The sequence below is a fragment of the Clinocottus analis genome, unplaced genomic scaffold (assembly GCF_023055335.1).
Source record: "Clinocottus analis isolate CAN_PGR_092001 unplaced genomic scaffold, fCliAna1.0.p SCAF_10, whole genome shotgun sequence".
Taxonomy (NCBI): domain Eukaryota; kingdom Metazoa; phylum Chordata; class Actinopteri; order Perciformes; family Cottidae; genus Clinocottus; species Clinocottus analis.
The window spans coordinates 12,572,986-12,597,219 of NW_027175821.1; the positions used below are offsets into that span (position 1 = coordinate 12,572,986).

Genomic DNA, 24,234 nt, shown 5'->3' on the forward strand with positions numbered 1-24,234 from the left:
TTGCATAACTTTTAATGGGGTATTGCATCATGAGTTTGGTTTAGGCAGAATAAAACATGCAACATTCTGTTTTACTCTGTCACTTGTTTTGATGTACAATTCGGCGAGAAAGGTATTTATCACTTTGTAGACAGCCGAGAAATGTTTTGAATAACTGGAACCCCCATTTTGGATACCTAGTACGGCAGTACTGTGTTCACCTGCATTGACTTCTTCCTGTGCAGCTTTTTGGCTTCCAAGTATGTTTGCTCGAAACTGGGAAAGTCGCCCAGTCCTCGCCGGTAGGCTGAACTACACCTGGGGGACGTCAGGCGGGGAGAAGTCAACGACAGCAATGCGGTAAAAAAAAAAAAAAGAAGAAGAAGAAGAAGAAGAAAAGTCAGATATCCTCGTCGGTGAAAAGAAGCTGCCCGGTGTTTTTTAATGTCGTGATTGTTTTAAATGCAGCGAGTTCACAGTGGGCTCTTTGTTCACGCTAGCGAGACGTTACCGTCGGCTAGCTGCTTCCGGAACACAACCTTCACACAGGTAAGGAGAGTTTCTGTCTCCCCTTCAGATAATTCTGTCCCTCTGCGTCCGCAGACACACACATGGCTGCCTTCACGTGTTGTGTGTGTTTAATCTGGTGTTTAATGGCTGAACGTGGACGTGTTGGGGGCACACGTTGACTAACGTGGGGCACCGTGCTCAAGGTGCGTAGCCGTTAGCGCAGGCTGAGCTGAAGGTGAAGCATGTCGGGTAACGGCTGTTAGCGTCACATCGTCCGTCTGACCGATACCTGCGAGGCTGACCGTCATTACCGCTCCTGTCATGGCCATCCGTCACATCGGGCCGGACTGATTAGGACCAAACCCAGCGGTCGCGAGCTGACAAGAGGGGGGGCAGCGAGTTATTTATGGTCCCGGAGACACGCACACATCCAGGCGAGGTGGTCACACATGTCCCCGTTACTGTTGTCGAGGGCTTTTTTTTTATGTGTGGAGGGGTCTCTGAGGAGTATCTGCTCCAAGTACCTGGGCATTTTCATTTTAACATGGTGACAGTGTCGAGGAGCAAAGTACAGTTGAGAGTGTACTTTGAGCCTTTCCATTCAATGCTACTTTATACTTCAACACATATCAGCAGGAAACGTAGGTTTCACTTCGATACAGTTGTCAAAATGCTGTAGTTACGGATAAAGATGTGTTGCATACAACACAAATCAGTTTATAAGTCTGCATTGATCACTTGATGGGTAAATAAACATCAAAGGTATACAAACTGAGTACTTTAACAGTGGTGTGAGGTGACTAATGGCAGAAACATCAAAATCTAGTTATGAAAACATTGCACGTCAGACTATTATGGTCAAGTAATGATACGTAGGGTGTGTTTATTGCTATGGTAATGTGCAGTACAGCAGTATAACAAAAGTCATAGTGTACAGTACAAGGTGCTATGTATAAGCAGATGCATCATTCTATGATATACTAAACAGTAAAAGTGAGCGTTTTGTTTTTCACCCTGACCAGCTTTCATTTTACAAAGATGCTTATATATTAATGCTTTGTCAAGGAGTTGTTCTGCATACCTAGTTCTCTTAAATTTAGTTTGGGAGTACCTACAAAAATAGGCACGAATGTTATAATTGGCCACATCTATTTTTGATTATGTGCAGCTGCAGTTACTTCAAAGATTAGTCGTGAAACAGACCACTTTTGTACTTTCGTTGTTTGACAAGTGTAGTCTGTACTATTTTAAGTGTCATAACTATCTTTAGCCTTTATATTTAAAGTCTGTCCTCTTGGAGATTCTGGACTAAATACACATTCTGAACTCAATGGCAGCTTGCACAAGTACCATTTATTTAATGTTAAAGAACTATTGTCTCACACTAAACATGTAAATTTAAAGCACATGAGCGCAAGTTCCAAGCCGTCTGAACAAAAGGCCCCTTTAAAACCAACTTCTTAACTTAAGGATGTCCACCCTCACATATCTGTGACCTTGATATCAGAGGAATCATCTTTGAAACGAGTAAGAGACAATCATGTTCATGGCGGGTGCGGTGAAAAGCGAAGCCAAACCAGATATGTATGTATAACCAGACACCCACTATGCCCAAGACCATAGTGGGTCTCAAGGCCAACCACATTAAACTAACACACACCATTAACCAAACCCGATATAAAACAAATATAAATTGCTACACCAAACTAAAAAAGGTAGTGCACAGAAACAAACTGGAGGTTCCCAAACCTAAACCATCTGACATACTGCCAACTATATAAACCCAATCCTAGTCTTCAGGTATTTACTAATGGGTGGACTCCTATTCACTAGAAGCCAGAATGGCCAAGTAGCACAGTAACTTACAGAAAACCATAGACATGATTCACAGCACATAGCTCGACCCGCTTTTACTGCTACTTTAAGAGATTAAGTTGCAACAAACTAAATGGGGGAGAATTTCAGTAACCAAAAAGACACAGTAAACCAGAATGCACAATGGAATAACGTTTAACAAAAAGACAGAAGGACAGAAGAGTAGAACATTGCTCTGCCTCATAAGAAACCAAAACTCATGCATGATACGCCCCACATTTGCATTTTAACAAGTAGGCCCAGTATGCAATTTTGAGCCCAAATCTCTACATACAAGTTAACAAACCACCACAGTCACAGGAGGTAGCGACACCACAAACCACATCAGTCCAAATTACCAGAACGCCTGGACTTCATCTTACTAAAGTGGTTTATTTGATCCCGAAAGAGCCTCCAATTTGTCACAAGCCAGCTCAAAGCTGAACAAAGGAGGGGCGACCACACATGAGTTGCAACTAAAAAGAATTGTAGCTTACGTAACTATAACGGGAAATTTCTGTAGTGTGGGGACTAAACTAGATGTAACAAAACAACAGTAACAAAACAGCCAGGAAAGAGAATGACTGACTGCCCCCAGCTTATGTAGACTTGCAGTCGGACCAGGTGAGCTGACTCCACCCACCAGGCTCCATCAGGGGAGGCCTGCTCAGGGTCAGCACAGTGTGTTGTTGCAAAGGGTGGTGTGTGAGGCAGCGACTTGGAGCCCAAGTCAAAATTCTGTGTGACCAAAGTATTCTAGTACTTGTGCCACATCTGCACCAGCTGTTGCAAATATGCAGACATCAGTTTTTAAGAGTAATTGTTGTGGCGGGAAACTTAATACAATGTGAAGATGAATCTGTTTTTTCTTGTCTGTAAAATCCATCCTCCAAACCAGACTTGTGTCAACTCAATCATCCGCAGAATAAACCCCTTGCTGTTACCTTCAACATCCATGGCTGATGATAAGTTAATACTATGGGTGGTGTTTGTTTGGTATGTGCAGTGGGAGGCTCAGCAGCCCATAAAGATAAGCTGAACCTTCGTGTGTGACGTTATCAGCGAGACACTCGTACCAGACCATGTATGAGTCTGCAGCAAGGCTGAGAATCCAGCTGGTTTAGTTTAACCAAAGTACAAACTGGGATGAAGTTGAAGTGGGAAACCCTTTGGAGAATAAAGATTTTAATGTCCCTCAGATGACCTGCATACGGATATGCAATGCAAATATTGTTATTTGTATTTAAAACAGGATACTTTGCATATTGTTGCTATACCAGTTAAACAATGTTCAAACAGCGCTCTAAATTGATAAATATGTGGTATTTCATTTGTATTATTAATCAGAGATGTCCATATAACTTTAATGATAATATTTAATTCATGCGGCTGTAAAAGTTTAATTTTAGACGTGTTTGAAGCTTTTCACTTGATTATGTTGGACTTAAACTCTGATGATTAACTCTTATTCACGTCTGGGTAGCGATTGGATTAATTTTCCCTTTTATGTGCTGTATTTATTCACTATACTAGTCATTGGTGTAAGACAGAGTTGACGAGACACACCTCCTGCCTCATGGACAAATTATTTGTCTAGCCGGGCTTCACCTGCGTTCACTGAGGGTGTGGCAGGCGGCCCATGTGACTCACCCATGCATCAAGCATCAAAGCGAGTGATTTCGGCTCAGCTTTGAGGGAACACCACCTCCTGTAATCCTCTGGGAGACTGGAGGACAGTGTAGATATTTCCCGCGAAAGCTTAGACTGTCACATGACTACAAGGCATTTGAGTTGGATAAGGCGTTCCCTCATTGAGGCTGGTTGTATTGAGCCGCTTTTGTTGGCTCTAAACCTGTAAAAACATAATTCAGCTGCTGATTGTAAAGCTGTCTTGTGTTGGTTTCACACACATGAACTTTAACAATAGTCTAAAATGTTTCTTTAAGTGTGTGATCCCTGTAAAATCATTTTCTCGCTGCAATGTAGGATTAGGATTAAACTGGATACACTTGTGATCTTGAGTTAGACTAATGGTGATGTAGATTCAAATTTTCTCAGGAAAACTCAAGACAGTAGCTGACTGAACTGAACATGTTCTTTTACTGTTTTCTCGAGCTAAAAAAAAAAAATTAAACATATTTACTTGATATAAAAGAAACAAAGCTTACATTCAAAGGCCTGTCAATGATAAATCAACTAATCAATCAATCGTCTTATCTGAGTCTCCATCTCACATGAAGGATCTCAAGAAAGACAAGCACCGTTTATTAATGTCATGCCTTATCCTTGAGAAACACGAAGATATATACTGCTGTGTCTGTGAGGAGTGGACAGTGATAGATGGCGTTAGAGACAGCCATCTTCAGACACAATGAGCAGGAGGGGACCAGTCTTGTCCAGGGTCGCTGGATGTATGTCTTCCTGTGAAGATGACCTCTGCTCTAATGGAGACATGCTTCATCCTCAGTGTAACCTATTGGGTGCTCTCTGTGACCCCCAGCTGGGGCACGTCCCTTTATCACAAAGCAAATAAAACACCTTGAGTATGAAGCGATATGAAACTGGGAATGTCTTATTGACAAGGGAACCAGCTGTACCCTTTGCAATGGGGCAGCATGGTGTATTTAAGGGAAGTGCATTGTATGGTTTATCTTTTGCACCACATCATTTGATTTCCAAATAAATGGAGCACAGCCTGGTTTGTCCTGCGCTTCACTCTCTGTGCTCCAGGATCCATGACCCCTATCCATTACAGGACGGGGTATCACTTGTACACAAGTAAAGACAAAGAGAAAGAAGGCCTACGTCACCTCACCCAGTGTGCACGTATGTTGAAAGGCGTGCACGCAAATATTTCTAGACGATCTTGTATGTTTGCATGCAATCAGTAATCCATCTACTGAGAGTACTTTACCTGTATTAATGCAACATCAGCAGTCCGAGCCTCCCGCCCACCAACACATCCACAGGCAGAAGGAACACTTTCCTTTCACTCTGCCTAGTTACACCAATTCCCCACTGCATTACTCACACCGGTGCAGTCAGAGCTCATACACAGCCCCGCTCATGCACACAAATATGTGTCCTCACACACACACACACACACACACGCACGCAGACATTATTCTGACGGTGTGCTGCTGGAGAGGCAGAGCTCTGGTTTCATTCAGGCTTCAGGCAGCTGCGAGGTTAGAGTCTCGTGTTTTGTGTGCAGTGGCTACTAGGCGCTTGACAACAAAGATATCAGCTCGGGTGAGTCGCTCTAAGGCAATAACATTCAAGATAAAGCTGTCTTTTTGTGGCTGACATCTTGTACTGAGGTCACAAAGAGAGGCGATTTAAATGTAGGGAGTTCATTTGTAGTTTATGTGGTAATGTGCGAGAGAATCTCTTTCTGTACTCCTTTTGTGTTTTTAAGACAAAGTCATGCATCTCAAGTTGGTATTTGATGGTGATTTGTTCATATTTCTGTGCCTCTTTAGCCTCTCAGGCAGCATTTAGTCTTGTGAAATTATGCCTGGGAAAGTGTTCAGCACAAAACTCATTCGATAGAGGCACATAGAACCTGTCGTACGAAAGCTACTAATTGTAACGTAATGGCACTTTTTGCTTCTAACAACAGTGAGATGTAAATAAATCCACACACAAGCTGCTTTAATGGATTCATTTTACAACTACATTTTATTTTTCACTATTTGTTTTTTTGTAATGATGTGTCAATTTATTTGATATATTTGTTAATGATTGTGGCCAAAGGTTTCTCCAAAAGAATGTTATGCTAATCAGTTTTCTCCTTATGAGAGAATTAAAGGAGATTAGCAGCCACACAAAGGGATGGAGACTACTGACGATTGGGTGCAAGGGGTCATTAGTGATGGGGGTTGCATTTCTGCGCAGTTCATTCAAAATTCGTACTCTGGTGCCTTTGTTCCTTCACATTAGCAGGGTTTGACTTTAGCCAGTTTTTCTCTTGCCTCATTTCACAGAGTTTTAGCTCTTTCAGTGTGAAGCACGCTGACTTTTAGCTGAGATGAGAATTCCTTTTGTCCTTCAGGAAACTAGCTGAGAGGAAGCAGCTGCGGCTTGCTGCCATATTGCTGCTGCTCTCTGGATTTGTCATTTCCTGTGGAGCTGGCCAGTTTGAGGAGGAACAATCCAACTTCTGCAGGCAACCAAACTGTGTTTCTCTCTCTCAACAGAAAAATCAAAATGAAGACATGAAGATAACATCGTTGACTCTGGATCATCATCATTTTATTTTCACAGTTTTAACGGATTTTTAGCTTTGGACATCCAGACATAGATGTGTGGCCAGACAAGGTTTTAAGGATATAAGAGGGCGCGAATCATTTCCAGGCAAGTTTGGACTGATCTTCTTCAGCCAATGGCTACAACAGAAACCAAAGTTGCTGGCAGCGTTAGCACCGCGGGTCTTTCGTGGGCGCGGGTGTGTAAGGAGTGTGGCCAGCAGCACGAGGGCTCGGACTGCCACCTGTATGAGTACCAGGATGAGGTGGACGATGAACTGGTTTGCCACATCTGCCTGCAGCCCCTCCTCAGACCTATGGACACCCCTTGTGGCCACACATATTGCTTTCATTGTCTGAACAATTTTTTGAAAGAGCAGGACTTCTGCCCCGTGGACCGCCTGCGGCTGCAGTTACATCAATGTCGTCCCTCCAGCCTGCTGGTCAGGAACCTGCTGGACAAGCTGACTGTGATGTGTCCCCACTCTGCAGAGTGTCAGCTGCAGATGCAGCGCTGTGAGCTGCAGCCTCACCTGCACAACAGGTAAGACTCTGGGCGGGATGCTGACCGGTTATGACAGCAGTATTGGTAGATATCGGCAAACCTTTACACGGCTGAAATGATTGGTCACAATGTGTGTTATTTTAGATAAGAATGCAAAATAATATATCACCTGTCTTTATAAAAACAAAACGGGTGTTCACAATGTCATGACGGTCTGTTCAATGTATTTAAGATGTACACAGTGTAATAATTCATAGTATGATTGTATAAAGAAAACATGGCAGTGACAGGATTGAATTACATTGTCTCTAAGCTTGTGAACCGAGCCTTCCTACTATCCACTGAAAATAAATGTCACTGACCGGTCCTTAAGGGAATAGTTTGACATTTTTGGAAATACACTTTCTTTCCCACGGTTACATGTGTAGATGGATATCACTCTCATAGCTTTAGGTTTGATTTGAAGCTACAGTCAGTTATTTTAGCTCAGCATGAAGACTGAAAGCATGGGGAGATGTCTTTATTTGGCTCTGTCTGCCTAACTCCACCTCAAAAGTACACAAAGTACACATATCTTTTATGTTCAACCATACATAATATAAGTGTAAAAATGAAGAAGTGCAACTTGCTCATACTTTTGTTTTTAACGCACATACATCAGAGTGGTATCAATATTCTCATCACACTCAATAGCTGACTCGTGTCTTGTATTCCCAAATTGTCAAAATATTCCTTAAACTGAAATAATTGTATTGTAAGGTGTATTAAACTCTTGATACCCCCATATACATCTACTGCATGCACACGTCTCCACTTTAAAGAAAATATAAGATCTAACGTTTCAGCTCATGACAAGAATTTGTACTACTCTGCAACAATGTAAAATAACTGTCTTCATGCCGCGTCAACGGCTGTGTTTACTCTGTTTGAAGCTGTAATCCTGGTAGCGCAGTCTCTCTATGGATACGGAAACTACTAATTATTTTGCTCAAGGGGATGTGCGGGTCAGTCATCTTGTTTTTCACATGGCCGGTGTAGTGCTTATCATCCTGGTGGCCAGCCATGACGCAGTCAGTTGTGGGTGGCAGATAGTCCTGCTGCAGCCTCTCTGTGCAAACATCGAGTAGACAAAGTTCAGGCATGAGGAACAAGCAGCAGTCCCAGCACTCTGACTGACTTAATCAGACTCAACCTGTCTCCCTCAGATACCCTGCAATGCAGTAAAACTGTCCACTCATCTGCATTGTGCTTCTCTTCTGAATCCTGTGCATAAATACTCTTCATGTCTCCTCTTTTCCCCCTCAAAACATGTTTTAACCTCCATTTTGTGTGTCTATTCATCTCTGGCACCCCGTAGTAGCCTGACACATTTAACACACAATCTTCTGATTTTGTCATGAAGGTTGTGTGTTGAAAATCACTAGTCAATTGTCAGTGTATCATTCCCTCTACCGGTTTCCTCCATGTTCCTATCTTTCCTCAGATGTCCTGTTTTTAGAAGACTAAGGGAGGAAGCAGAGAAGAGGAAGAGGCCCTCATGGAACGAGCTAAAGGGGCGTAAGAGTGACGGGGAGTCTTCTGGTGATGCGAAACATTCAGCAACACAGTCCCGAAATCCCACCAGAGATCCGCCTGAGCCCGGGCTGATTAATCCTGCCTATGAAGAAAGTGAGGATGGTATGGAGTCATTTTATCTGATCACTGTATCAGCCACTCTCTGTTTTCTGTACAAGCAACAGCACAATAACGGGGACGATTCTGTTTTCTTTGCACACCCACAAACATGGTCATTAAAACCACGACTTCATGGAAATGATTTGCAATAGGAGGTTGGTAATCTCTGTGTCGCTGAATGATGTTTGTAGAAGTTTCTAGGTTGAACGGAAATAGTGATTGCAGAAAACCTAAATCCTTGTGTGGGTGGGCGTCGAGACACACAGACAGGAATTGGTGATGTTTTAGCCTCGAGGTTTGGATTTTGTCTGTCACAGGTGAATCATCAGCCAGGTTGGATGATTGCGTACTCGTTCACAGACGTGGTAACTAGACATCTCATCGCCTGCAAGACAGAACCAGTGGCAAAATCCCAATAAAACATAGTTGCCAGGCAACTGGTAAACAGTGTCCGCAGGGAAGTTCTGCAGTGTCATCATAATCTGTTTTAATCCGATTACACTCTAAAAGGAAAATACGATGAGTTTACACAGCTTTATGTTAATTGATTGTTGAAATAATATTTTTTTAGCAGCAGGTTACTTCGCCCAGGTTGTACTATCTTCTGAATTTATGCCGTTGAACCTTTTGTGGGACTAAACAGATACTAACACTGCTGGAGGTGAAACACAATGTCATTCTGATGACTAGAAGTTATGGTTCATTGTGTTTCACGCTTGTGTTGTGTTGCTGTTAACTGTGTACCATAAAAACAAAAGTCACCTCGAGTTCAAAAACTGGTTATTGGTCGACACAGTATTGTGTAATTGTGAGCATGTCTCTGCTGGTAAAGTTGTACTCCAGAGTTTCATATATAAAACATTGTAAACAAGCCAACAGTAGCCAGATGAGCCAATTTATTTGGTTTTGAGAATTTGAATGTCTGAAATAATCTGTCGCTGAACAAATGTAAACTATAATGTTGACTGAGTGATCCTGGCTCTTGCCCATTTGATGATTATGTTTTTGTGACTTTAACTTCTGATAGTAGTGATGGTTATTGCAATAAACCAACAAGAGCTGAGGAGTGGGTCGAACGGGAATAAAAAGCTATACTTATTCTCTCCAGACAACACACCCTTGCGGTCCAGTCTGGTGGCCGAGGCCATCGTGGTCGAGCTGTTCAGAGAGGAGGAGGAAGAGGAGCTGGGCCTTCGCATCGTGGGGGGGAAAGACACACCGCTGGGGAACATTGTCATCCAGGAGATTATCCGAGACTCGCTAGCAGCTCGTGATGGCAGACTGGCCCCAGGAGACCACATCTTAGAGGTGAGAGCGACCCAGAAATTCAATAAGGATAAGTCAAGTATTCATCTTTTCTTCACCTGGAATTCAGACGGATCGTGGTGGCATAGCGTGACAGTGTTCAGTTAAGCATATTGTTGTAAACACAGTGCTTTGCAGCAGGGCATGGGAAAGTAGATATTCAAGACAAACAAGTTTGTAGCTTCGTGGAAACTAGGCGTGGTAAATATTCCCGGCCCAACGTGTCAACGTAAGCAGCTTTACCTGGTGGTTGTCACGGATGGATTTAGCACCTTTCTGTTTGAGAGGGCAAGTGTTGAAACAGGAAGGGGACTTAATCTGATGTTTTTGAATGAGTTATTAATAAACTAAAAGGAGAGGGCACACCCCCGGCAGCACCGTTTACTGAAGTGAAAAGTGTAACGTGTATCTGTCCCCTGATTCAGATCCGCTCCATAATTGAATGGGTTCTTTGTTGGCCCTTGCTTGCTTGCTATACTCGTCCAGCGTCGTTATGGATCCCACTGCTTTTCTTTGCAAGACCCGCCCAGTGTAGCATTCAAGCACTAGAATTGGCCTGGTCTCCATGCTCATGTGCAGGTCCTCTGCCCTGGTCAATGGACTATCCTGGAACTAACTACTTGAGGTCAATGCTTAGAGTCTCCTCTTTTCCAACATTGTCCTCCTCCTTGTGTTTCTACCCTCCGGTTCTCCTGGACTGTTGTGCGGCTGTAAACCGAGCTGATAGAACATTTCAGCTTTGGCTCTGGCATTCCTGCTTCAGGGCGTCCGCCAAAATGTTGCTTTTCCTCCAAAGCCAGCCGATCCCAAACCTGAAGATGAAAACAAAAACCTGCTGTTTAACACGCTGAAATCGGGATGTGAAACATTAGCTGCAGTTTTTCGGGGCTTTGTGGGAAGCTGGTGGGTGTAAAGAGATAAGGTTATTCCTGCCAGTAACAGAAAAAAATGATGAGATAGAAAATCATAATTATGAGATACAAAGTTGAAATTATGAGATCTTTTTATCTCATAATTTTGAATTTCCATCTCACAATTATGACTTTTATCTCACAATTATGACTTTTATCTCACAATTATGACTTTCTTTCTAATATATATGACTTTATATCTCATAATTATGACTTTTTATCTCATAATTTCACTTTTATTCATTTTACTGCTGAAATCGGCGTCCATACGATGTTGATAGAATTTTCTTGGAAGAAAAAAAACAAAATGTGTTAATCTTGTTTGTTGTTGCTCAACAAAACACATGTAATAACTTCCTATAGTAGCAGCATCCACTCACTGCGTGTGCTGCAGTGATCGTCAGGCTGCTGCCGCGCTGACAGCTGTTTCTTCTCTCTGTGGCGTCTCCAGGTGAACGACGTCAGTCTGGCGTCAGTCCCCCACGCCCGAGCCATCTCTGTGCTCCGCCAGCCTCTCCTCCTCCGGCTCACTGTTATGCAGGAGAAAGGCTTTAAGACGAGGGATCCACGGTCTGATCATCACGCTTCCCCTTGCACCGCTTCAACTGCCTCCCAGCCCTCTCCCAGTCCCCATGGCAACGCTACCTCCAATCACAACCCCGGCACGGTCCTGCAGGTGACGCTCATGAAGAACCAGCGCATCGAACCGCTGGGCATCAAACTCATACGCAAATCAGATGAGAGTGGGGTTTTCATCCTGGACCTGCTGTCAGGTGGTTTAGCGGCCAAAGATGGAAAACTGAGGAACAATGACAAGGTGTTGGCCATCAATGGACATGACCTGAGGCACGGCACACCTGAGAGCGCTGCCCAGATCATACAGGTACAGTAAGCCCATTCATGACACGTGACTCTCTACAGTAGCAAAGACCATTTTCTAAAGCTTGCCATAAAGACTGATTTCCTTCCTTCCAGGCAGAGGCTATTTGGTTATGTTGAAAATGTAGTTATTGCAGTAATGTTGTGAGCAGGAACGAGTTTGAACTCATCTGTGTTGGTACATTTTAAGAATTACAGACAGATTTTGGTTGATACTAATTCCCTTTTTTTCAATTTAAATTAGTCAATCAAAATGAGTCTGAGAAACGAAAGAAAACAAACAATATGCAATCGTGTTCATTCTGAAAAGGAGAATATGAACTATGTAATCAAACCATACAAAGATGAGTCGGCTGTTTGGCTTTCCCACAAGCACACAACACTGACAGAACAGTCACTGCTTTTAATTTTGCAATGATGTAACATAAAAAGCATCAGTTTACCCAACAAATATGGCAATTATGAGATCTATTGTCCTGATAGTGGCAGTAAAGGGAAAGGTCACACGGTCACCAAATTCACTAAAACAATCCACTGGGAACCATGAATACCCACAGAAAATGTTGTTTGGATAGTTCTGGTCCAGATATGTTGCTCGAAGTGAAAGATGGGGCAATATTGCCATAAACTCCACGGCCAGCAGGGTATAAATAGTTTTGTCTCGAAATCATATCTCAAATATATTATGAACCAAGAGCTGCTTTTAGTTGTCGATCTGACAACTCAATGACTATGACTTGGAAAATGGTCGCGAGTCATTTGAAAGATGTGTTGTTGATAACGCAAAACATTGAAAACCTCAGAGACAATACAATTCTTAATTGAGTGCTTTGCATGTATTTGCTGTGGTATTAATTGCTTTTTGTGTGCGCATTCAGGCGAGTGAGGTGCGTGTGAACTTTGTGGTGATGAGACCTGCAGACACTCAGGAAGAAGGAGGCAGCAGCCGAGAGGGACAACACAGCAGAGCGACCAGGAGGGCGCCTGAGCCGCAGTACTTCAGGCGCCGGTCCACCTACATGAAGGTAAGACACAACACCCCACTAACTAATGCGCAAACTACTTCTTTATTCAAATATTTTCATCCACATTTACTTTGGCCCTTGCCAGCTGTTTGCTTCCTTTTCACACCAGTCGCCGCCAGGTTCGCAGTATCTTACAAAGTTTATATGTTTCTGTTTACGCAGTGTAATTGTGACAATCGCTCCTTTGTCAGTCACACTCAGTTGTACCATACACTGTCACTAAAAAGAATAGCCCCCCCCCCCCCCCCCCGCCCCGGTTAGGGGTGAGAAGCTTTGAGAGCAGACACCTGCATCGGTGAGCGGAGATGAAAGCCCTTCTCCGGCCTCCCTCTGTCCTGATCAAAAGGCCTGGGGTGCTGCTCATTCTGCTGCTCCGGGGCCACTGTCTTGTTGTTTTTTGGTCGTTTCTTTGCAGAGGATCAAAGCTGGTAACAGTTAGCTTTCGCCTGCAGAGTCGAGCCTCCTCGTCTTGCTGGGGGGGGATGGGTTCCCTGCTGGGGGGAGGAAGACCCCTTCTCCCCCAGCTTCCCCTCTGATAGTTTACAGACTCCACAGAGCAACAAGGAGGCTGGTTGGGGCTGTCATTTCCCACACATCTTTTCCACTACGAGAGCTTAGTGTTGATCCTCACACGTTACCTCCACCCTTACCTCTCAGCTCCTTCTCAAATGTTTCACATTTGTTTCTACGAGTGGTTTTGTAAGAGGAATCAATTAAGTCAAAGGATCCTGGAGAGGCTCAAGTGTGTGTGTGTTTTGTCAAACTAAATGAGTGAAACACGGCCTCCTGAGCGAGGCCAGCATGACCTCAAAACTCCACACGATGTGTTTGTCATTGCTTAGTACTAATGTGTTCATTGTTCTTAAAGGATCCTCCAGGCGGGTTTTCCAGCCAGGAGAAGACTGTGAGTCTGAAGAAGGAGCCTCGGCTCTCCCTGGGCATCACCATCGCCGGGGGAAGGGACTGTCGCTGCCGTCTGCCCGTTTACATCACGAGTGTGCAGCCTGTAGGCTGTCTTCACCGAGATGGCACCATCAAAAGAGGTACAAAGCAGCATCTGGTGATGTGTGATTTTGACGTTCAAGAAGGAATTCGTACTGAAAGCTTTATACTTGTCTTTGTAGTGTTATTATACAAGAAGTGGATATATATAAATATACTCCATCTAATTATTACTTCCTAAAGTTTTTTTTTGATTTTATACAATTGCATTAATGTTTTGTATATTCACATTACGCATCACATTTTTGGTATTTTTATTCAAAAGAATGACTAAAACAATTAATTTACAAAATAGTTTCTGATTAATTTTCCGTTGATCAACAAATAAATGTGTTAGATCGACTAACTAATTGTTAATTATGTGTGAATATTTGAATGAATACCCTGAAGTCAGCAAGAATGGGAAACCATTCCTCGTCTTAGAGTCCGTTCACATTAAACTGTTTAAATTTGTTATTGCATCCTTTACTCTCTGTTTCATCCCTCCATCAAGACTCAAAACCTTTATTTGCCTTCCTAAAAAGTTTTTTCAAACTCGGTTTCGATGTTTGGACAACAGAGATCATCTTAAATACAATGTCTGTTTCCTCAGGCGACGTTCTGCTGAGCATCAACGGTGTCGATCTGACCCAGTTGACCTACAACGAGGCAGTTTCTGTGCTGAAGACTCAGACAGCTCAGTCCCAGGTGGCGCTCCGTGTCATCCAGACCCTCTCGGAGGACTCGGAGGAGGACGCCGAGGCTGCCAACAAGGACGAACTGGACACTGTGGACGACCCACGAGACGACGCCTTCAACTGGACTCCCCTGTGGACTCGCTGGCTGGGGTTACCAAGGTAGAGCCTGAATCCTCCACTTCAAGTGCATTCAGTTCATCTGGGTGGGAAAGACTCTGACTTTGCCTTTTGTTCGTCTCAGTCCCATGCACTGGTGCCGGGACATCGTCCTGCAGAAGACCAACAACGAGAGCTGGGGCTTCAGTATCGTCGGAGGCTACGAGGAGAGCCACGGCCAGCAGCCTTTCTTCATCAAAACCATTGTGCCTGGTACACCTGCTCACTTTGACGGACGCCTCAAGTAAATGAAGCCCAGTTTGACTCCCACGTGACGTGTGGCTCCGGCGTCCTTCCATCCCTCTCAACATTAATGGTCTGTGCTTCCCTCCAGGTGCGGTGATGAGATCGTGGCGGTGAATGGAGCCACAACAGTGGGAATGAACAACTCCTCTCTCATCCCCATGCTCAAGCTGCAGAAGAACAAAGTCACACTGACTGTGGTGTCCTGGCCCGGAAGTCTTGTGTAGAAAAACACACCTGCACCTCTTTTCTTTCGGTCACCCTCGTTAATAGTTCACAGCACTCACAGATCTTTGCCCTGTTCAGCTTCATTCTTGACTGGGCCACTCACTGTCGCTTTTATGTAACTCATTGTTAGGTTACATTGATGTTCAATCTGCGTAATACAAAACATGTTCGCTAGAGAGCCATCCTGTGTACGATAGAAATGACTTTCCCAAGCACGTTCTGTTTGTTTCAGTGTCCTCTCACACTCAAAAGGCAGATGTTTGCACAAAATGGGACTAATCAGGGTGCAAAAATGATGACAATCAGTGAATTATATTCTGTGGACAAACTGGAAAGATGGTTGATGTTTTTTTAACAACTTTTTCTGAATACATCATTTTGCTTTCCTGTTAAATAATGCCATCATTGGAAAGATTCACATAAACATCTGAGAAAAAAAAATGCAGTGCTTACAATATATTTAGACAGTTGAGATGAAGAATTTTGTCAAACTAAATGAGTGAAACACGGCCTCCTGAGCGAGGCGGGCATATATATATATATATATATATATATATATATATATATATATATATATATATATATATATATATATATATATATATATATATATATATATATATAGTCGACCACATATAATTATATAAAAATGGTTGCTGATGTATAGACTCATGCCAAAGACAGAAAAATCATCCTGTCCTGTAGCTTTTGTACCACTAGTGTGATTTTATCAACTAAATTTACACTTTCAAACCATGAATCAGAATTATGACGCAATGACAGAAATTCAGTTAAATTGAGTCAAAATGACATTAAGGGTCAAATTGAACAGCTGCAGCTACAAAAGGAGACTTTGGTTTTAACAGCGAGGAAACTGCAGAGCATTTGATCTGAATTATATTGGTAGGAAACAGCTTCGGCCCGGGTTTCTTTCTGTTCAGTGTTAATATTAGCAAATTCTGCAACAGAAAAAAAAACGTTTATATTGTTGTTTAAAACTGTGAGCTGGTCTATAGAAGCATTATATAATACCGAATGACTTTGATAAGCGTGTGCCTTGTAGACATTGAAGGACAACCCAGAATGTATACTTGCCTTAAATTTCCACTGTACCAAAATGTGTTTCCCATCATTATTTTCTCACATTATAAATTGAATTTCAACGGAGAACTGCTTTGTTTGGATCAATTTGTGTTACCTCATTCTTTTTTGTGTCAACACATTCCCAGTGGCCTTTCTTGTGCATCAAGTGAGACCAAGACTTATTGAATAATTCAGAATTAGTTTTTGAGATTGGCAGTGGAATACAGTGTATACAGTTGATGTGTGTATTAGCCCATCCCGTTTTATTATGTTCAATAAAATCATAATAAATCATGCTGTTCTTCTGTTTATTTTGGTGTATAAGAGAAAATATATCAGATTCACAATTTGTCCTTGATACAAAAATAAATCTTCAAGTGTCTGTAAAACGGGAAAGAAACATACATGTTGAACGTAAATGTTTTGGACTACACAAGCTGCCATTAGTTCCACTCGCATAATGGGAATGGAGAGTTTTGTAGTTATGCCATGTTCCCTGATAAAATATATATTTAATGAATGTACAAATTATTAAACTCCTTACCCCAGTCAGAAATGTCTAATAAACTGTAGTCTGTTCATGGCTCAGTCTGACACCTAGTGGACAGAATCTGTATAGATGCAGAAGTAAACCATGTTTTACCGATTTTAGTCTCTGTAATTTTTACCAAATTAAACTTTTATTGAGCAGTCATGTGTACATGCAAAATTAAAAAACGGCCACACACACGCGTTTGAGCATGTAAACAAACAAGACCAGCACAACCTTCTACAAATGCAAAACATACCTATGAAAGTCAAACAGACACTCTGCTTAGTGTCTCATGGAGCATGCAGTTGTGGAAGAAGTACTCTGATCCTCCACCCAAGGAAAAGTCCTGCATTTAAGTAGTACTTAAGTAAAAGTACGTATGTATTAGACAAAATAATAATTCTTCTTGTAGGACAAGTTACAACTTTATCATACTGACAGGAGAACTTGTAAATCCGAAGGAACTAACTTAAGATGAACTTGAATATGTACAATATTTATGGCTGAGATGTAGAGAAGTAAAAGATTCATACATTTTAAATACTCAAGTAGGCAAGTGACTTTTTGTTCACAAGTCTCTCAAAAAATAATGTTATGTTCTTCAGATGAAATCCAGAATAATTAAAAGAAACTGCTTGGCTGAATCTTAATATATTTTGGACTACATTTAATTCTAAATGAACTAAAACCAGTGCTTATGGCTTAAAACCATTGGAGCACTGGTGCAGTAAATGGTTACTGAAAGCTAATCAGAGAAAACAAAGGACCATAAAACCAGCCAGACTGAAGTCAAGCCCAGCTCTTCAGCATTCGGGGGTTGTGCAGAGATAAAGTAAAGACATGGTCCAGTATTCTCCAACCACGGATCCATAACTTTAGAAAGTAGCAGTAAGTTATATTAATGGCATTCCTGAGTTTTACAAATGTGTCGACTAATTGCAGACTGTCTTGTTAAAGTTAACGATTTTACCCCTTGTTAAACATGACAAATGGACACATTTCTGAGGCGGGCAGCAGGCTTTGCTCGATGATCTGTTTTTACTGAGATGACACATCATTCATTGAGTGTGACAGTAAATGACAAAATAGTTTCAAATAAAAAAAGAAGCAAAGAAAATTCAAAATCAACAATTTATTTTCTCTCTCTGTGGGCATTAGGTCACCAGGATGAACATTTACTAGAATTGTAACAGGGACAATACTAGGAGGATTTAAAATCTCCTTTACAAGAGAACATATTTCAACCGGTCTTCTATGTGCTTCACTACTCCAGAGGCTCTTGAACGCAACGCAAGGCAGCAATCGCTTGACTAACATTCAGGAAAATGATACTAACACTGGACAAGATGACTGGAACAAAAGAACCATCTGCTCGATACTGAAGACGTTTGTGCGCCCACACACACATCAGGAGGAGCAAACACAGCACAGGAAAGGAAAAAAGTACAAAACTATAAAATGCAAAGTTGGGATGTTTTTTGTTTTTTTTTTAAATAGAAATGATAGAAATGATTTCAACTTTGCAATCCGGAAGTGCAGCGTTTCAATCATTAGTTTCCAACTGCACATCAGGGATGCGACCATTTCTACGTTAAGGTTGAATGGATGACGACCGATTGAATATCATCTTCATTGGCAAACACCACATGGTAACATGCACTGCTGTGGAGGAATCTTCAGGAGGCCTCATCCTGACTTTCTACTGGGCTCAAGTGCAATAACGGGTCTGAACTCTGGCATCGTGTACATTGTAACTATATGGCTTACAAGGTAAACAGGTCCATATAAACTAGAAAGGTACATAGACATCTTTCATTAATCAAAACTATGGTACAGCAATATATTGGCAAAAACTAGAGAGCTAAGTAACTTTATGTAAACAATGGTAAACCACTGTACAGCTTATCTAACATGGTATTTACAGGTCAAGTTATTTTACTAGCTAGTTCCCATGTACAGAGGGTCCGATGTAAAGAAATAACAGTTAGATGACGTACTGTACGTTAGGCAATTTCAACCATCCCATCTACTTGCAAAGAACTGGATTCAAAGAGTAAACCCAACAAGCAGCTTTTAAAATCTACAGACTTGTTGAATTACCCAGTGCCTTCCTCCTCCTACATGTAAAGTTATTTCTAAAAAAAAATCATACATAAGGCAAGGGTAGTTAAGGAAGGTGGAGGCATCACATTCTTTGCAAGGGATTACGGTTATGGGATAAATTGATGGTTCTTTGGGGTAAATGCACTTTGAGAGTTTCACTTGTTTGTCACATGTAACAAAAAAAAACACATCCGAGTGCAACAAAGGGGACATGTCTAGTTCTGTCGGGAAAATGTGCAAAATCTGCTCTAAAGCAAAGTGACAGTTGCAAATTCTAATGTACAAGGTACTGGGAGATGTACTGGGTCGCCATGAGACAACGCTGAAGACCCTTTTTCCAACATACTGTATATACAAGGCACTAAGGATTAGATTCAAGGGCCACACATCCAGTCTTTGACAGCCTCCTCAGTCCGGTCGAAATATAGGATATTTCTGTAAGAAATCTATAAGAATGACCTACAGAAAGAAAAATACAAAACAAAGTATTATTTTAAACTGCAAGATGTTTAAAGATGATGGTAATGATTTGTTTTACTTTCAAAAGAATAACCCTGTCTCCTAGAACTAATGTTTATATCCAACTTATTTGCAACAGGTTTTAGGTTTTGAAGGAAACTTAATGAAGATCACATCTGTAACTATTTTGATTACTGATTGTTGTTTTTTTTGTAATTTTTCAACCACAATCCAAAACACATATGTATAATATATATAGTTTACTATCATATACTTATTGCAAAGAAATGCAACGAACGCTCATATTTGGGACGCTAAAGCCATTTGTGGGTGAAATTGCTAATGAATACAATCCGAACATGTATAGAGTTGACCAATAATCCAATCATTCATAGTTATTTTGTTGAGACTGCCTACTTACATATTCCATCATATTACTGCTTTCACATTTTCTTTTACTGAGTTTCCAGTGCAGCCCCAGCTGAAAGAATAAAAGACACAGACACAATGAATGAACATCTCTCCCACTCTCAAACAGACACAAAGACACACGCACACAAACAAACAAAGGAAAATCTGTCTGAAATCTCCCCTTCAGTGTCGGGGGAATTTAGGAGCAGGACTGTCTGGTCTCGCCGGGGTCAAACTGTGGCCAGACACCCTGAAGAGCTTCCTTTATACCTTTGCACAGCTACTAGCTGTAATTTGTTGCTGAGAGACAAAACTAAATTAACACAGCATTTTACTGCTGACCTCACGGTCCTCTCAGACCCTGTGCAACAGCTCTGACTCGGCTTTAAGGGACTTGTGTGGCAGGTTTGAGTTTACAAGACAGATTAATTGTCATTATCCATCACGGTGATGCTCAACTCGCACTGCACAGTGGCACAGACAAATAGGCACTTTCACACAGGTGCTAATCTGCAATTTGTCATTCTTACCTTGTGGTATAATCGATTATTTTCCCACTCTAACAATTTATGAATGGACCGTCTTGTCTGTTGGAAAGAAAACCAATGCATCTACATTAATGCAGGCAGCAGAATACTCATTACTCAAATTAACACTTTAACAGGTAACAGTAAACAGCCGCAGTGTTAGGATTTATGGACTGAACTCCCAATTTACCAGCTAGTAATTTCCACTTTGTTGCCGTCAATTCTGAGTGGCAATACCATCTTCAAATGACACACCCTTGCACTGGGCAGGAGAGGAGCTATGCAGCGTGATGCGCCATTTCTACAGAGCCACTAATTGAACACAAGTTGTTATTACCCTCTACACTTAGACCAATGTGGCTGAATTGCTACAACAGCCCCCGAGTAATCAGCACCGATGTAAGGGAGAGTTAAACTGTCCAACGCTTGTCACAAGAGGTGTGGAACTTACTCTCTTGTTGAGGCAGATAACAGGCCATAGACTGCAGCCTACTGTACAACAGCAGCACAGGCAGCCACAAAGAAGCCACTTCACATTCACAGGCAAGTTCTTCTTCAAACAAGCATTCAGCCTGCTGATGCTGGTTTTGAATTCTTCTGGTGCTACCTAGAAGAAAAGAGAGAAAGGATGGATGTGCGTATACCAAAATGAACAGCTCCGAGAGGCTCTCTGCAGTAGAGGTCATTCTCAGAAAATTAAAGCAATAATCAAATTACGAAGCACAAGAGGAGGAAGAGACAATTTAAGTGTTTGTCGGTGGTGCTGACCTGAAATATTCCTAATTGCTCACAATTGGGCACAAAGATCAAAGGGCTTCAGAGAAAACAACAGGTAGATAATTGCAGATGTTGTCCAGAGATGAGATGAGATCTCTAAATAGCATGCCTGTGATTTGCTAACCAAGCTCTAGACTGTTCAAGGCAAAGAGGGGCTCAAAAGAGATAAGCGCAGAGCCTGTGGCAGTGCCGACCAAACAACTTGAATGGATGCTCATTCCTCGCTGAGTCTGTACGCCATAAAACTGGGGTCGTAATCTTTTATGACAGGATGCAAAGGTCTCTTTGCAAACAGCCAAAGACCTAGGAATAAAGCCCAGCAGGGCCTGATCTGCACCCTTCAATCATCATAATTGTGACCTCATCCATCACATGTCACCCTGGGTCACAATACTGAAGGTACCTTTTATTGCCCCACACTTCCCTCGGCCTGCTCTTACCCCTGCAGCCTTTTTGTGTTTCTGCGTCCGACCCAGGAAGCTTTCCTTTCTTGTCTACAGCAGGGTCTTCATTTCATTATTTTATCACCGGGAGCTGGATCCTCAAAAACAAATGGGGTCCCCGCCAACTGAGCCCCATAGACGGCTTACTCATTTACAGAGCTGGACAGCAGCACATTCAGACTCATTTCTATACAACTGTGGTGTGTTACTTGAAATGCAGCTCTACTGGATCAAAACCTCTCAGAAAGGTTTGAATGGGGTGGTTTGGGGAAGTAGGGGCTATTAAAGCCCCAAAAGAACAACTGATTCACTGTGGCTTTAATCGCTTAATTCTTCTCACTTGGAATTGAACAGAAAGCTGTTTGCAAGAATAAAGTACAGGAAAACTAAAAAGCAACTGTACCTTTCCCGTGAGAACAGAGGGAAATTCTGTGTCAAATCTGTTGCTCAGTCCAAACCTGGAAAAAGACAAACAAAAAGTGTTTTAAAGTGTAGTTCAGTTGACATTACAAGACAGGGGATATTATATCACACACACAACCAAAGGATGGCACTGTAAAGACGGTTTTCTTCTAAAAGACAGTCCAAACATGCAGGGGTCCAGATGACTACGCTTCATATTACCAACAAACCAATACAATAGATAATTATCAGTAAAATCCCTTTCAGCAACACATCCCAATAAATAAATTAAAATGAATGATATGGCTACTGTTCTACACTTCCCATAAGGCATTGCAGCTTTATGTTACAGCTGCAGCCAGAAACTTGAAGTGACATTCACATGGATTTTGTGTGATTGCTCCTTGTAATTAAAGTGGACAATAGTGCCGTTACTTATATTTGGCTTCACTAGAAACTCGCTCATGTTTTCATGTCTCTCCTGGAAAGGGTTAAGCTCTATACAGTATCAATACGCATGTGAAAAGTAACCATTGAGTTAAAATTGGAGATCCTCAATAATTTTTTTTGTCTAATGAGAAACCAGATGCTCAGAAATGGTCGCCAGCTGGGAATCAGCATCTTGATGGTCAGGCTAACGTTATGGCCTGACGATGACGACAGTGATGAAAATGTTTCCCGGAAGAAAAAAAACCTCACTGTTGTGCCTGCATGACGTCACAGTGGGGGTCTGGCGTGCTTAAAGCTCGAACCGATGAAGTACAATAAAATGCAGCTGAGGACCTGACACCCCGTGTAAAACAATTAGGAAACTCGCAGTAAAAAAAACGCCTCGGGACTAGAATTGGGCCGGTGACATTGTGAAGAGAACATTAACTTTAAAATGCCAGGTGATGGTGCGCGAGGGTCCGTTAAAAGCCTCTTCCAGCGAAGAAAAATATGTCATGTAAACTTGCCTCTCAACGAATGACGCCGACCACGTTCGCTGTTGCCACGGTGATAAAGAACCGTTAACGTCCGTTTAATGATTGGTTACTTTTACGGTGAAAAACCAACGGTCCCCGTGACTGACCGAACGGCTAACTGTGAGTTGTGTGCAGCGTCAGCTAACAGGCTAGCAGGCTAGCGTCAAGCTACACGGGCTAAAGGATGAGGACAACAAAGCGACAAATACGACGCCGGAACAGACACGAACGACAAACACGACTCTGCTTACACTGTGATGTGCCCGGCCCCTCGCAGCACCACGGGATCCGGACAGTACCTGGGCAGGTGTTCCTCACTCACTATGTGTTCATCCTCTTCGTCTTCCAACTCATAAATGGTATCAAAGTCCGCCATGTTGGGTAGTAAGACGCTCATGACGTCTGCAGCGGGACTGCGCGCTGACGCACGAGCGGGCGCGCGGAGCCGAAGTCTGCGAAGAGCGATTATCGCCCCTCTGTGTTCAGGGGGACCAGCAGTAACATCTGACATCAGTGAGACATGGAGGATATAGATCACAGTAATCTCTAGTGACCCATGAGCTGTCGTCTGTTTATAATATGCTGAAATGATCCATAGTCATGTTTGCATTAAGGAATTAAGTTCTTCAGACATGGACATGGGGCAAAGTCAGGAAAGTCAGCTTCCCAAAAAGTCAGTCTGCTCTAGCCACATGACAATTAAGACGTCCCCTTTAACTAATTAAACATGAACATACACTGTGAACCCATAAGCCAGAACCCGCCTCACAACCTAAAGGATCAAGACTGGAGCTTAGAAATGTATTAGAATCTAACCCTATGGTGTAAGTACTAAATGAAAGTACACCTGCTGATGACATATTCCCGGTTTTGACATATGTTAAAACGAGAAAATAAATGCAAATATATTTAACAAGACCAAAACAAGAATATAATTTCAATTGTTTCCACTACTGGTTGGTTTTAAGTCATAGGAGGCACTTTATAGAGTAAATGAGAACAAGTGGTTTTATTTCGCTATTGTAATGAGCACTTTGTGCGAATGAAAAATAGGTGCGTTGAATTAACATTTCTGTTATTTTCTGTTAACATTTTTGTTAACTCTGGAGAGAAATAGCCTATTACAGGTCGAAACATATTTTATTGTTGCCTAAAGATCTCTGTAATGTAATGGGAATAATTGTTGGACATCTTTATGAGTATGGTGATACACATTTCAAACAAGCATAGGAATAAAATCCCACTTTGAGATGTTAATTTCTGAAAGGCTTGAACTGTTTTTGTAGCTGTTTTTCTAAGAGTGTATTTCCCCTGTACATGCTGTTTATCTGTACTGG

At 42.1% G+C, this 24,234-nt stretch overlaps 2 protein-coding genes across 7 annotated transcripts; one reads left to right on the forward strand and one right to left on the reverse strand.

Annotated features, from left to right (window-relative positions):
* The first annotated feature begins 265 nt into the window (after positions 1 to 265).
* lnx2b (ligand of numb-protein X 2b) lies at positions 266 to 15,691 on the forward strand. Of its 6 annotated transcripts, none has more exons than XM_068594899.1 (10): positions 266 to 528; positions 6,398 to 7,134; positions 8,579 to 8,772; positions 9,878 to 10,077; positions 11,437 to 11,868; positions 12,743 to 12,889; positions 13,758 to 13,932; positions 14,484 to 14,727; positions 14,810 to 14,968; positions 15,059 to 15,691. In XM_068594899.1, exons 2-10 carry the CDS (start codon positions 6,728 to 6,730, stop codon positions 15,192 to 15,194), a joined length of 2,094 nt encoding a protein of 697 aa, XP_068451000.1. In that variant the 5' UTR covers positions 266 to 528; positions 6,398 to 6,727; the 3' UTR covers positions 15,195 to 15,691. The 6 variants fall into 6 exon arrangements, with proteins under 6 accessions (XP_068451000.1, XP_068450991.1, XP_068451037.1 ...); XM_068594890.1 differs by having other exon boundaries at positions 6,543 to 7,134; XM_068594936.1 differs by having other exon boundaries at positions 6,543 to 7,134; positions 14,810 to 14,937.
* Positions 15,692 to 17,923: 2,232 nt separating this feature from the next.
* On the reverse strand, positions 17,924 to 23,294 carry chic1 (cysteine-rich hydrophobic domain 1). Its single transcript, XM_068583849.1, has 6 exons — positions 23,149 to 23,294; positions 21,934 to 21,988; positions 20,762 to 20,917; positions 20,314 to 20,370; positions 19,794 to 19,853; positions 17,924 to 19,372 (listed from the first exon to the last, which is right to left on the reverse strand). Exons 1-6 carry the CDS (start codon positions 23,292 to 23,294, stop codon positions 19,322 to 19,324), a joined length of 525 nt encoding a protein of 174 aa, XP_068439950.1. The 3' UTR covers positions 17,924 to 19,321.
* Between the last annotated feature and the right edge of the window lie 940 nt (positions 23,295 to 24,234).

Excerpts from the sequence above, each read along its gene's own strand:
- lnx2b (XM_068594899.1), top strand. The coding sequence starts at position 6,728 with ATGGCTACAACAGAAACCAAAGTTGCTGGCAGCGTTAGCACCGCGGGT. Across the intron at positions 7,135-8,578 it reads CAGCCTCACCTGCACAACAG|ATGTCCTGTTTTTAGAAGAC; the intron begins GTAAGACTCTGG and ends ATCTTTCCTCAG. Across the intron at positions 12,890-13,757 it reads GCCGGTCCACCTACATGAAG|GATCCTCCAGGCGGGTTTTC; the intron begins GTAAGACACAAC and ends TTGTTCTTAAAG.
- chic1 (XM_068583849.1), bottom strand. The coding sequence starts at position 23,294 with ATGAGCGTCTTACTACCCAACATGGCGGACTTTGATACCATTTATGAG. Across the intron at positions 21,989-23,148 it reads GGGGCCGGGCACATCACAGT|GTTTGGACTGAGCAACAGAT; the intron begins GTAAGCAGAGTC and ends GTCTTTTTCCAG. Across the intron at positions 19,854-20,313 it reads ATAATCGATTATACCACAAG|CTGGGGCTGCACTGGAAACT; the intron begins GTAAGAATGACA and ends TTATTCTTTCAG.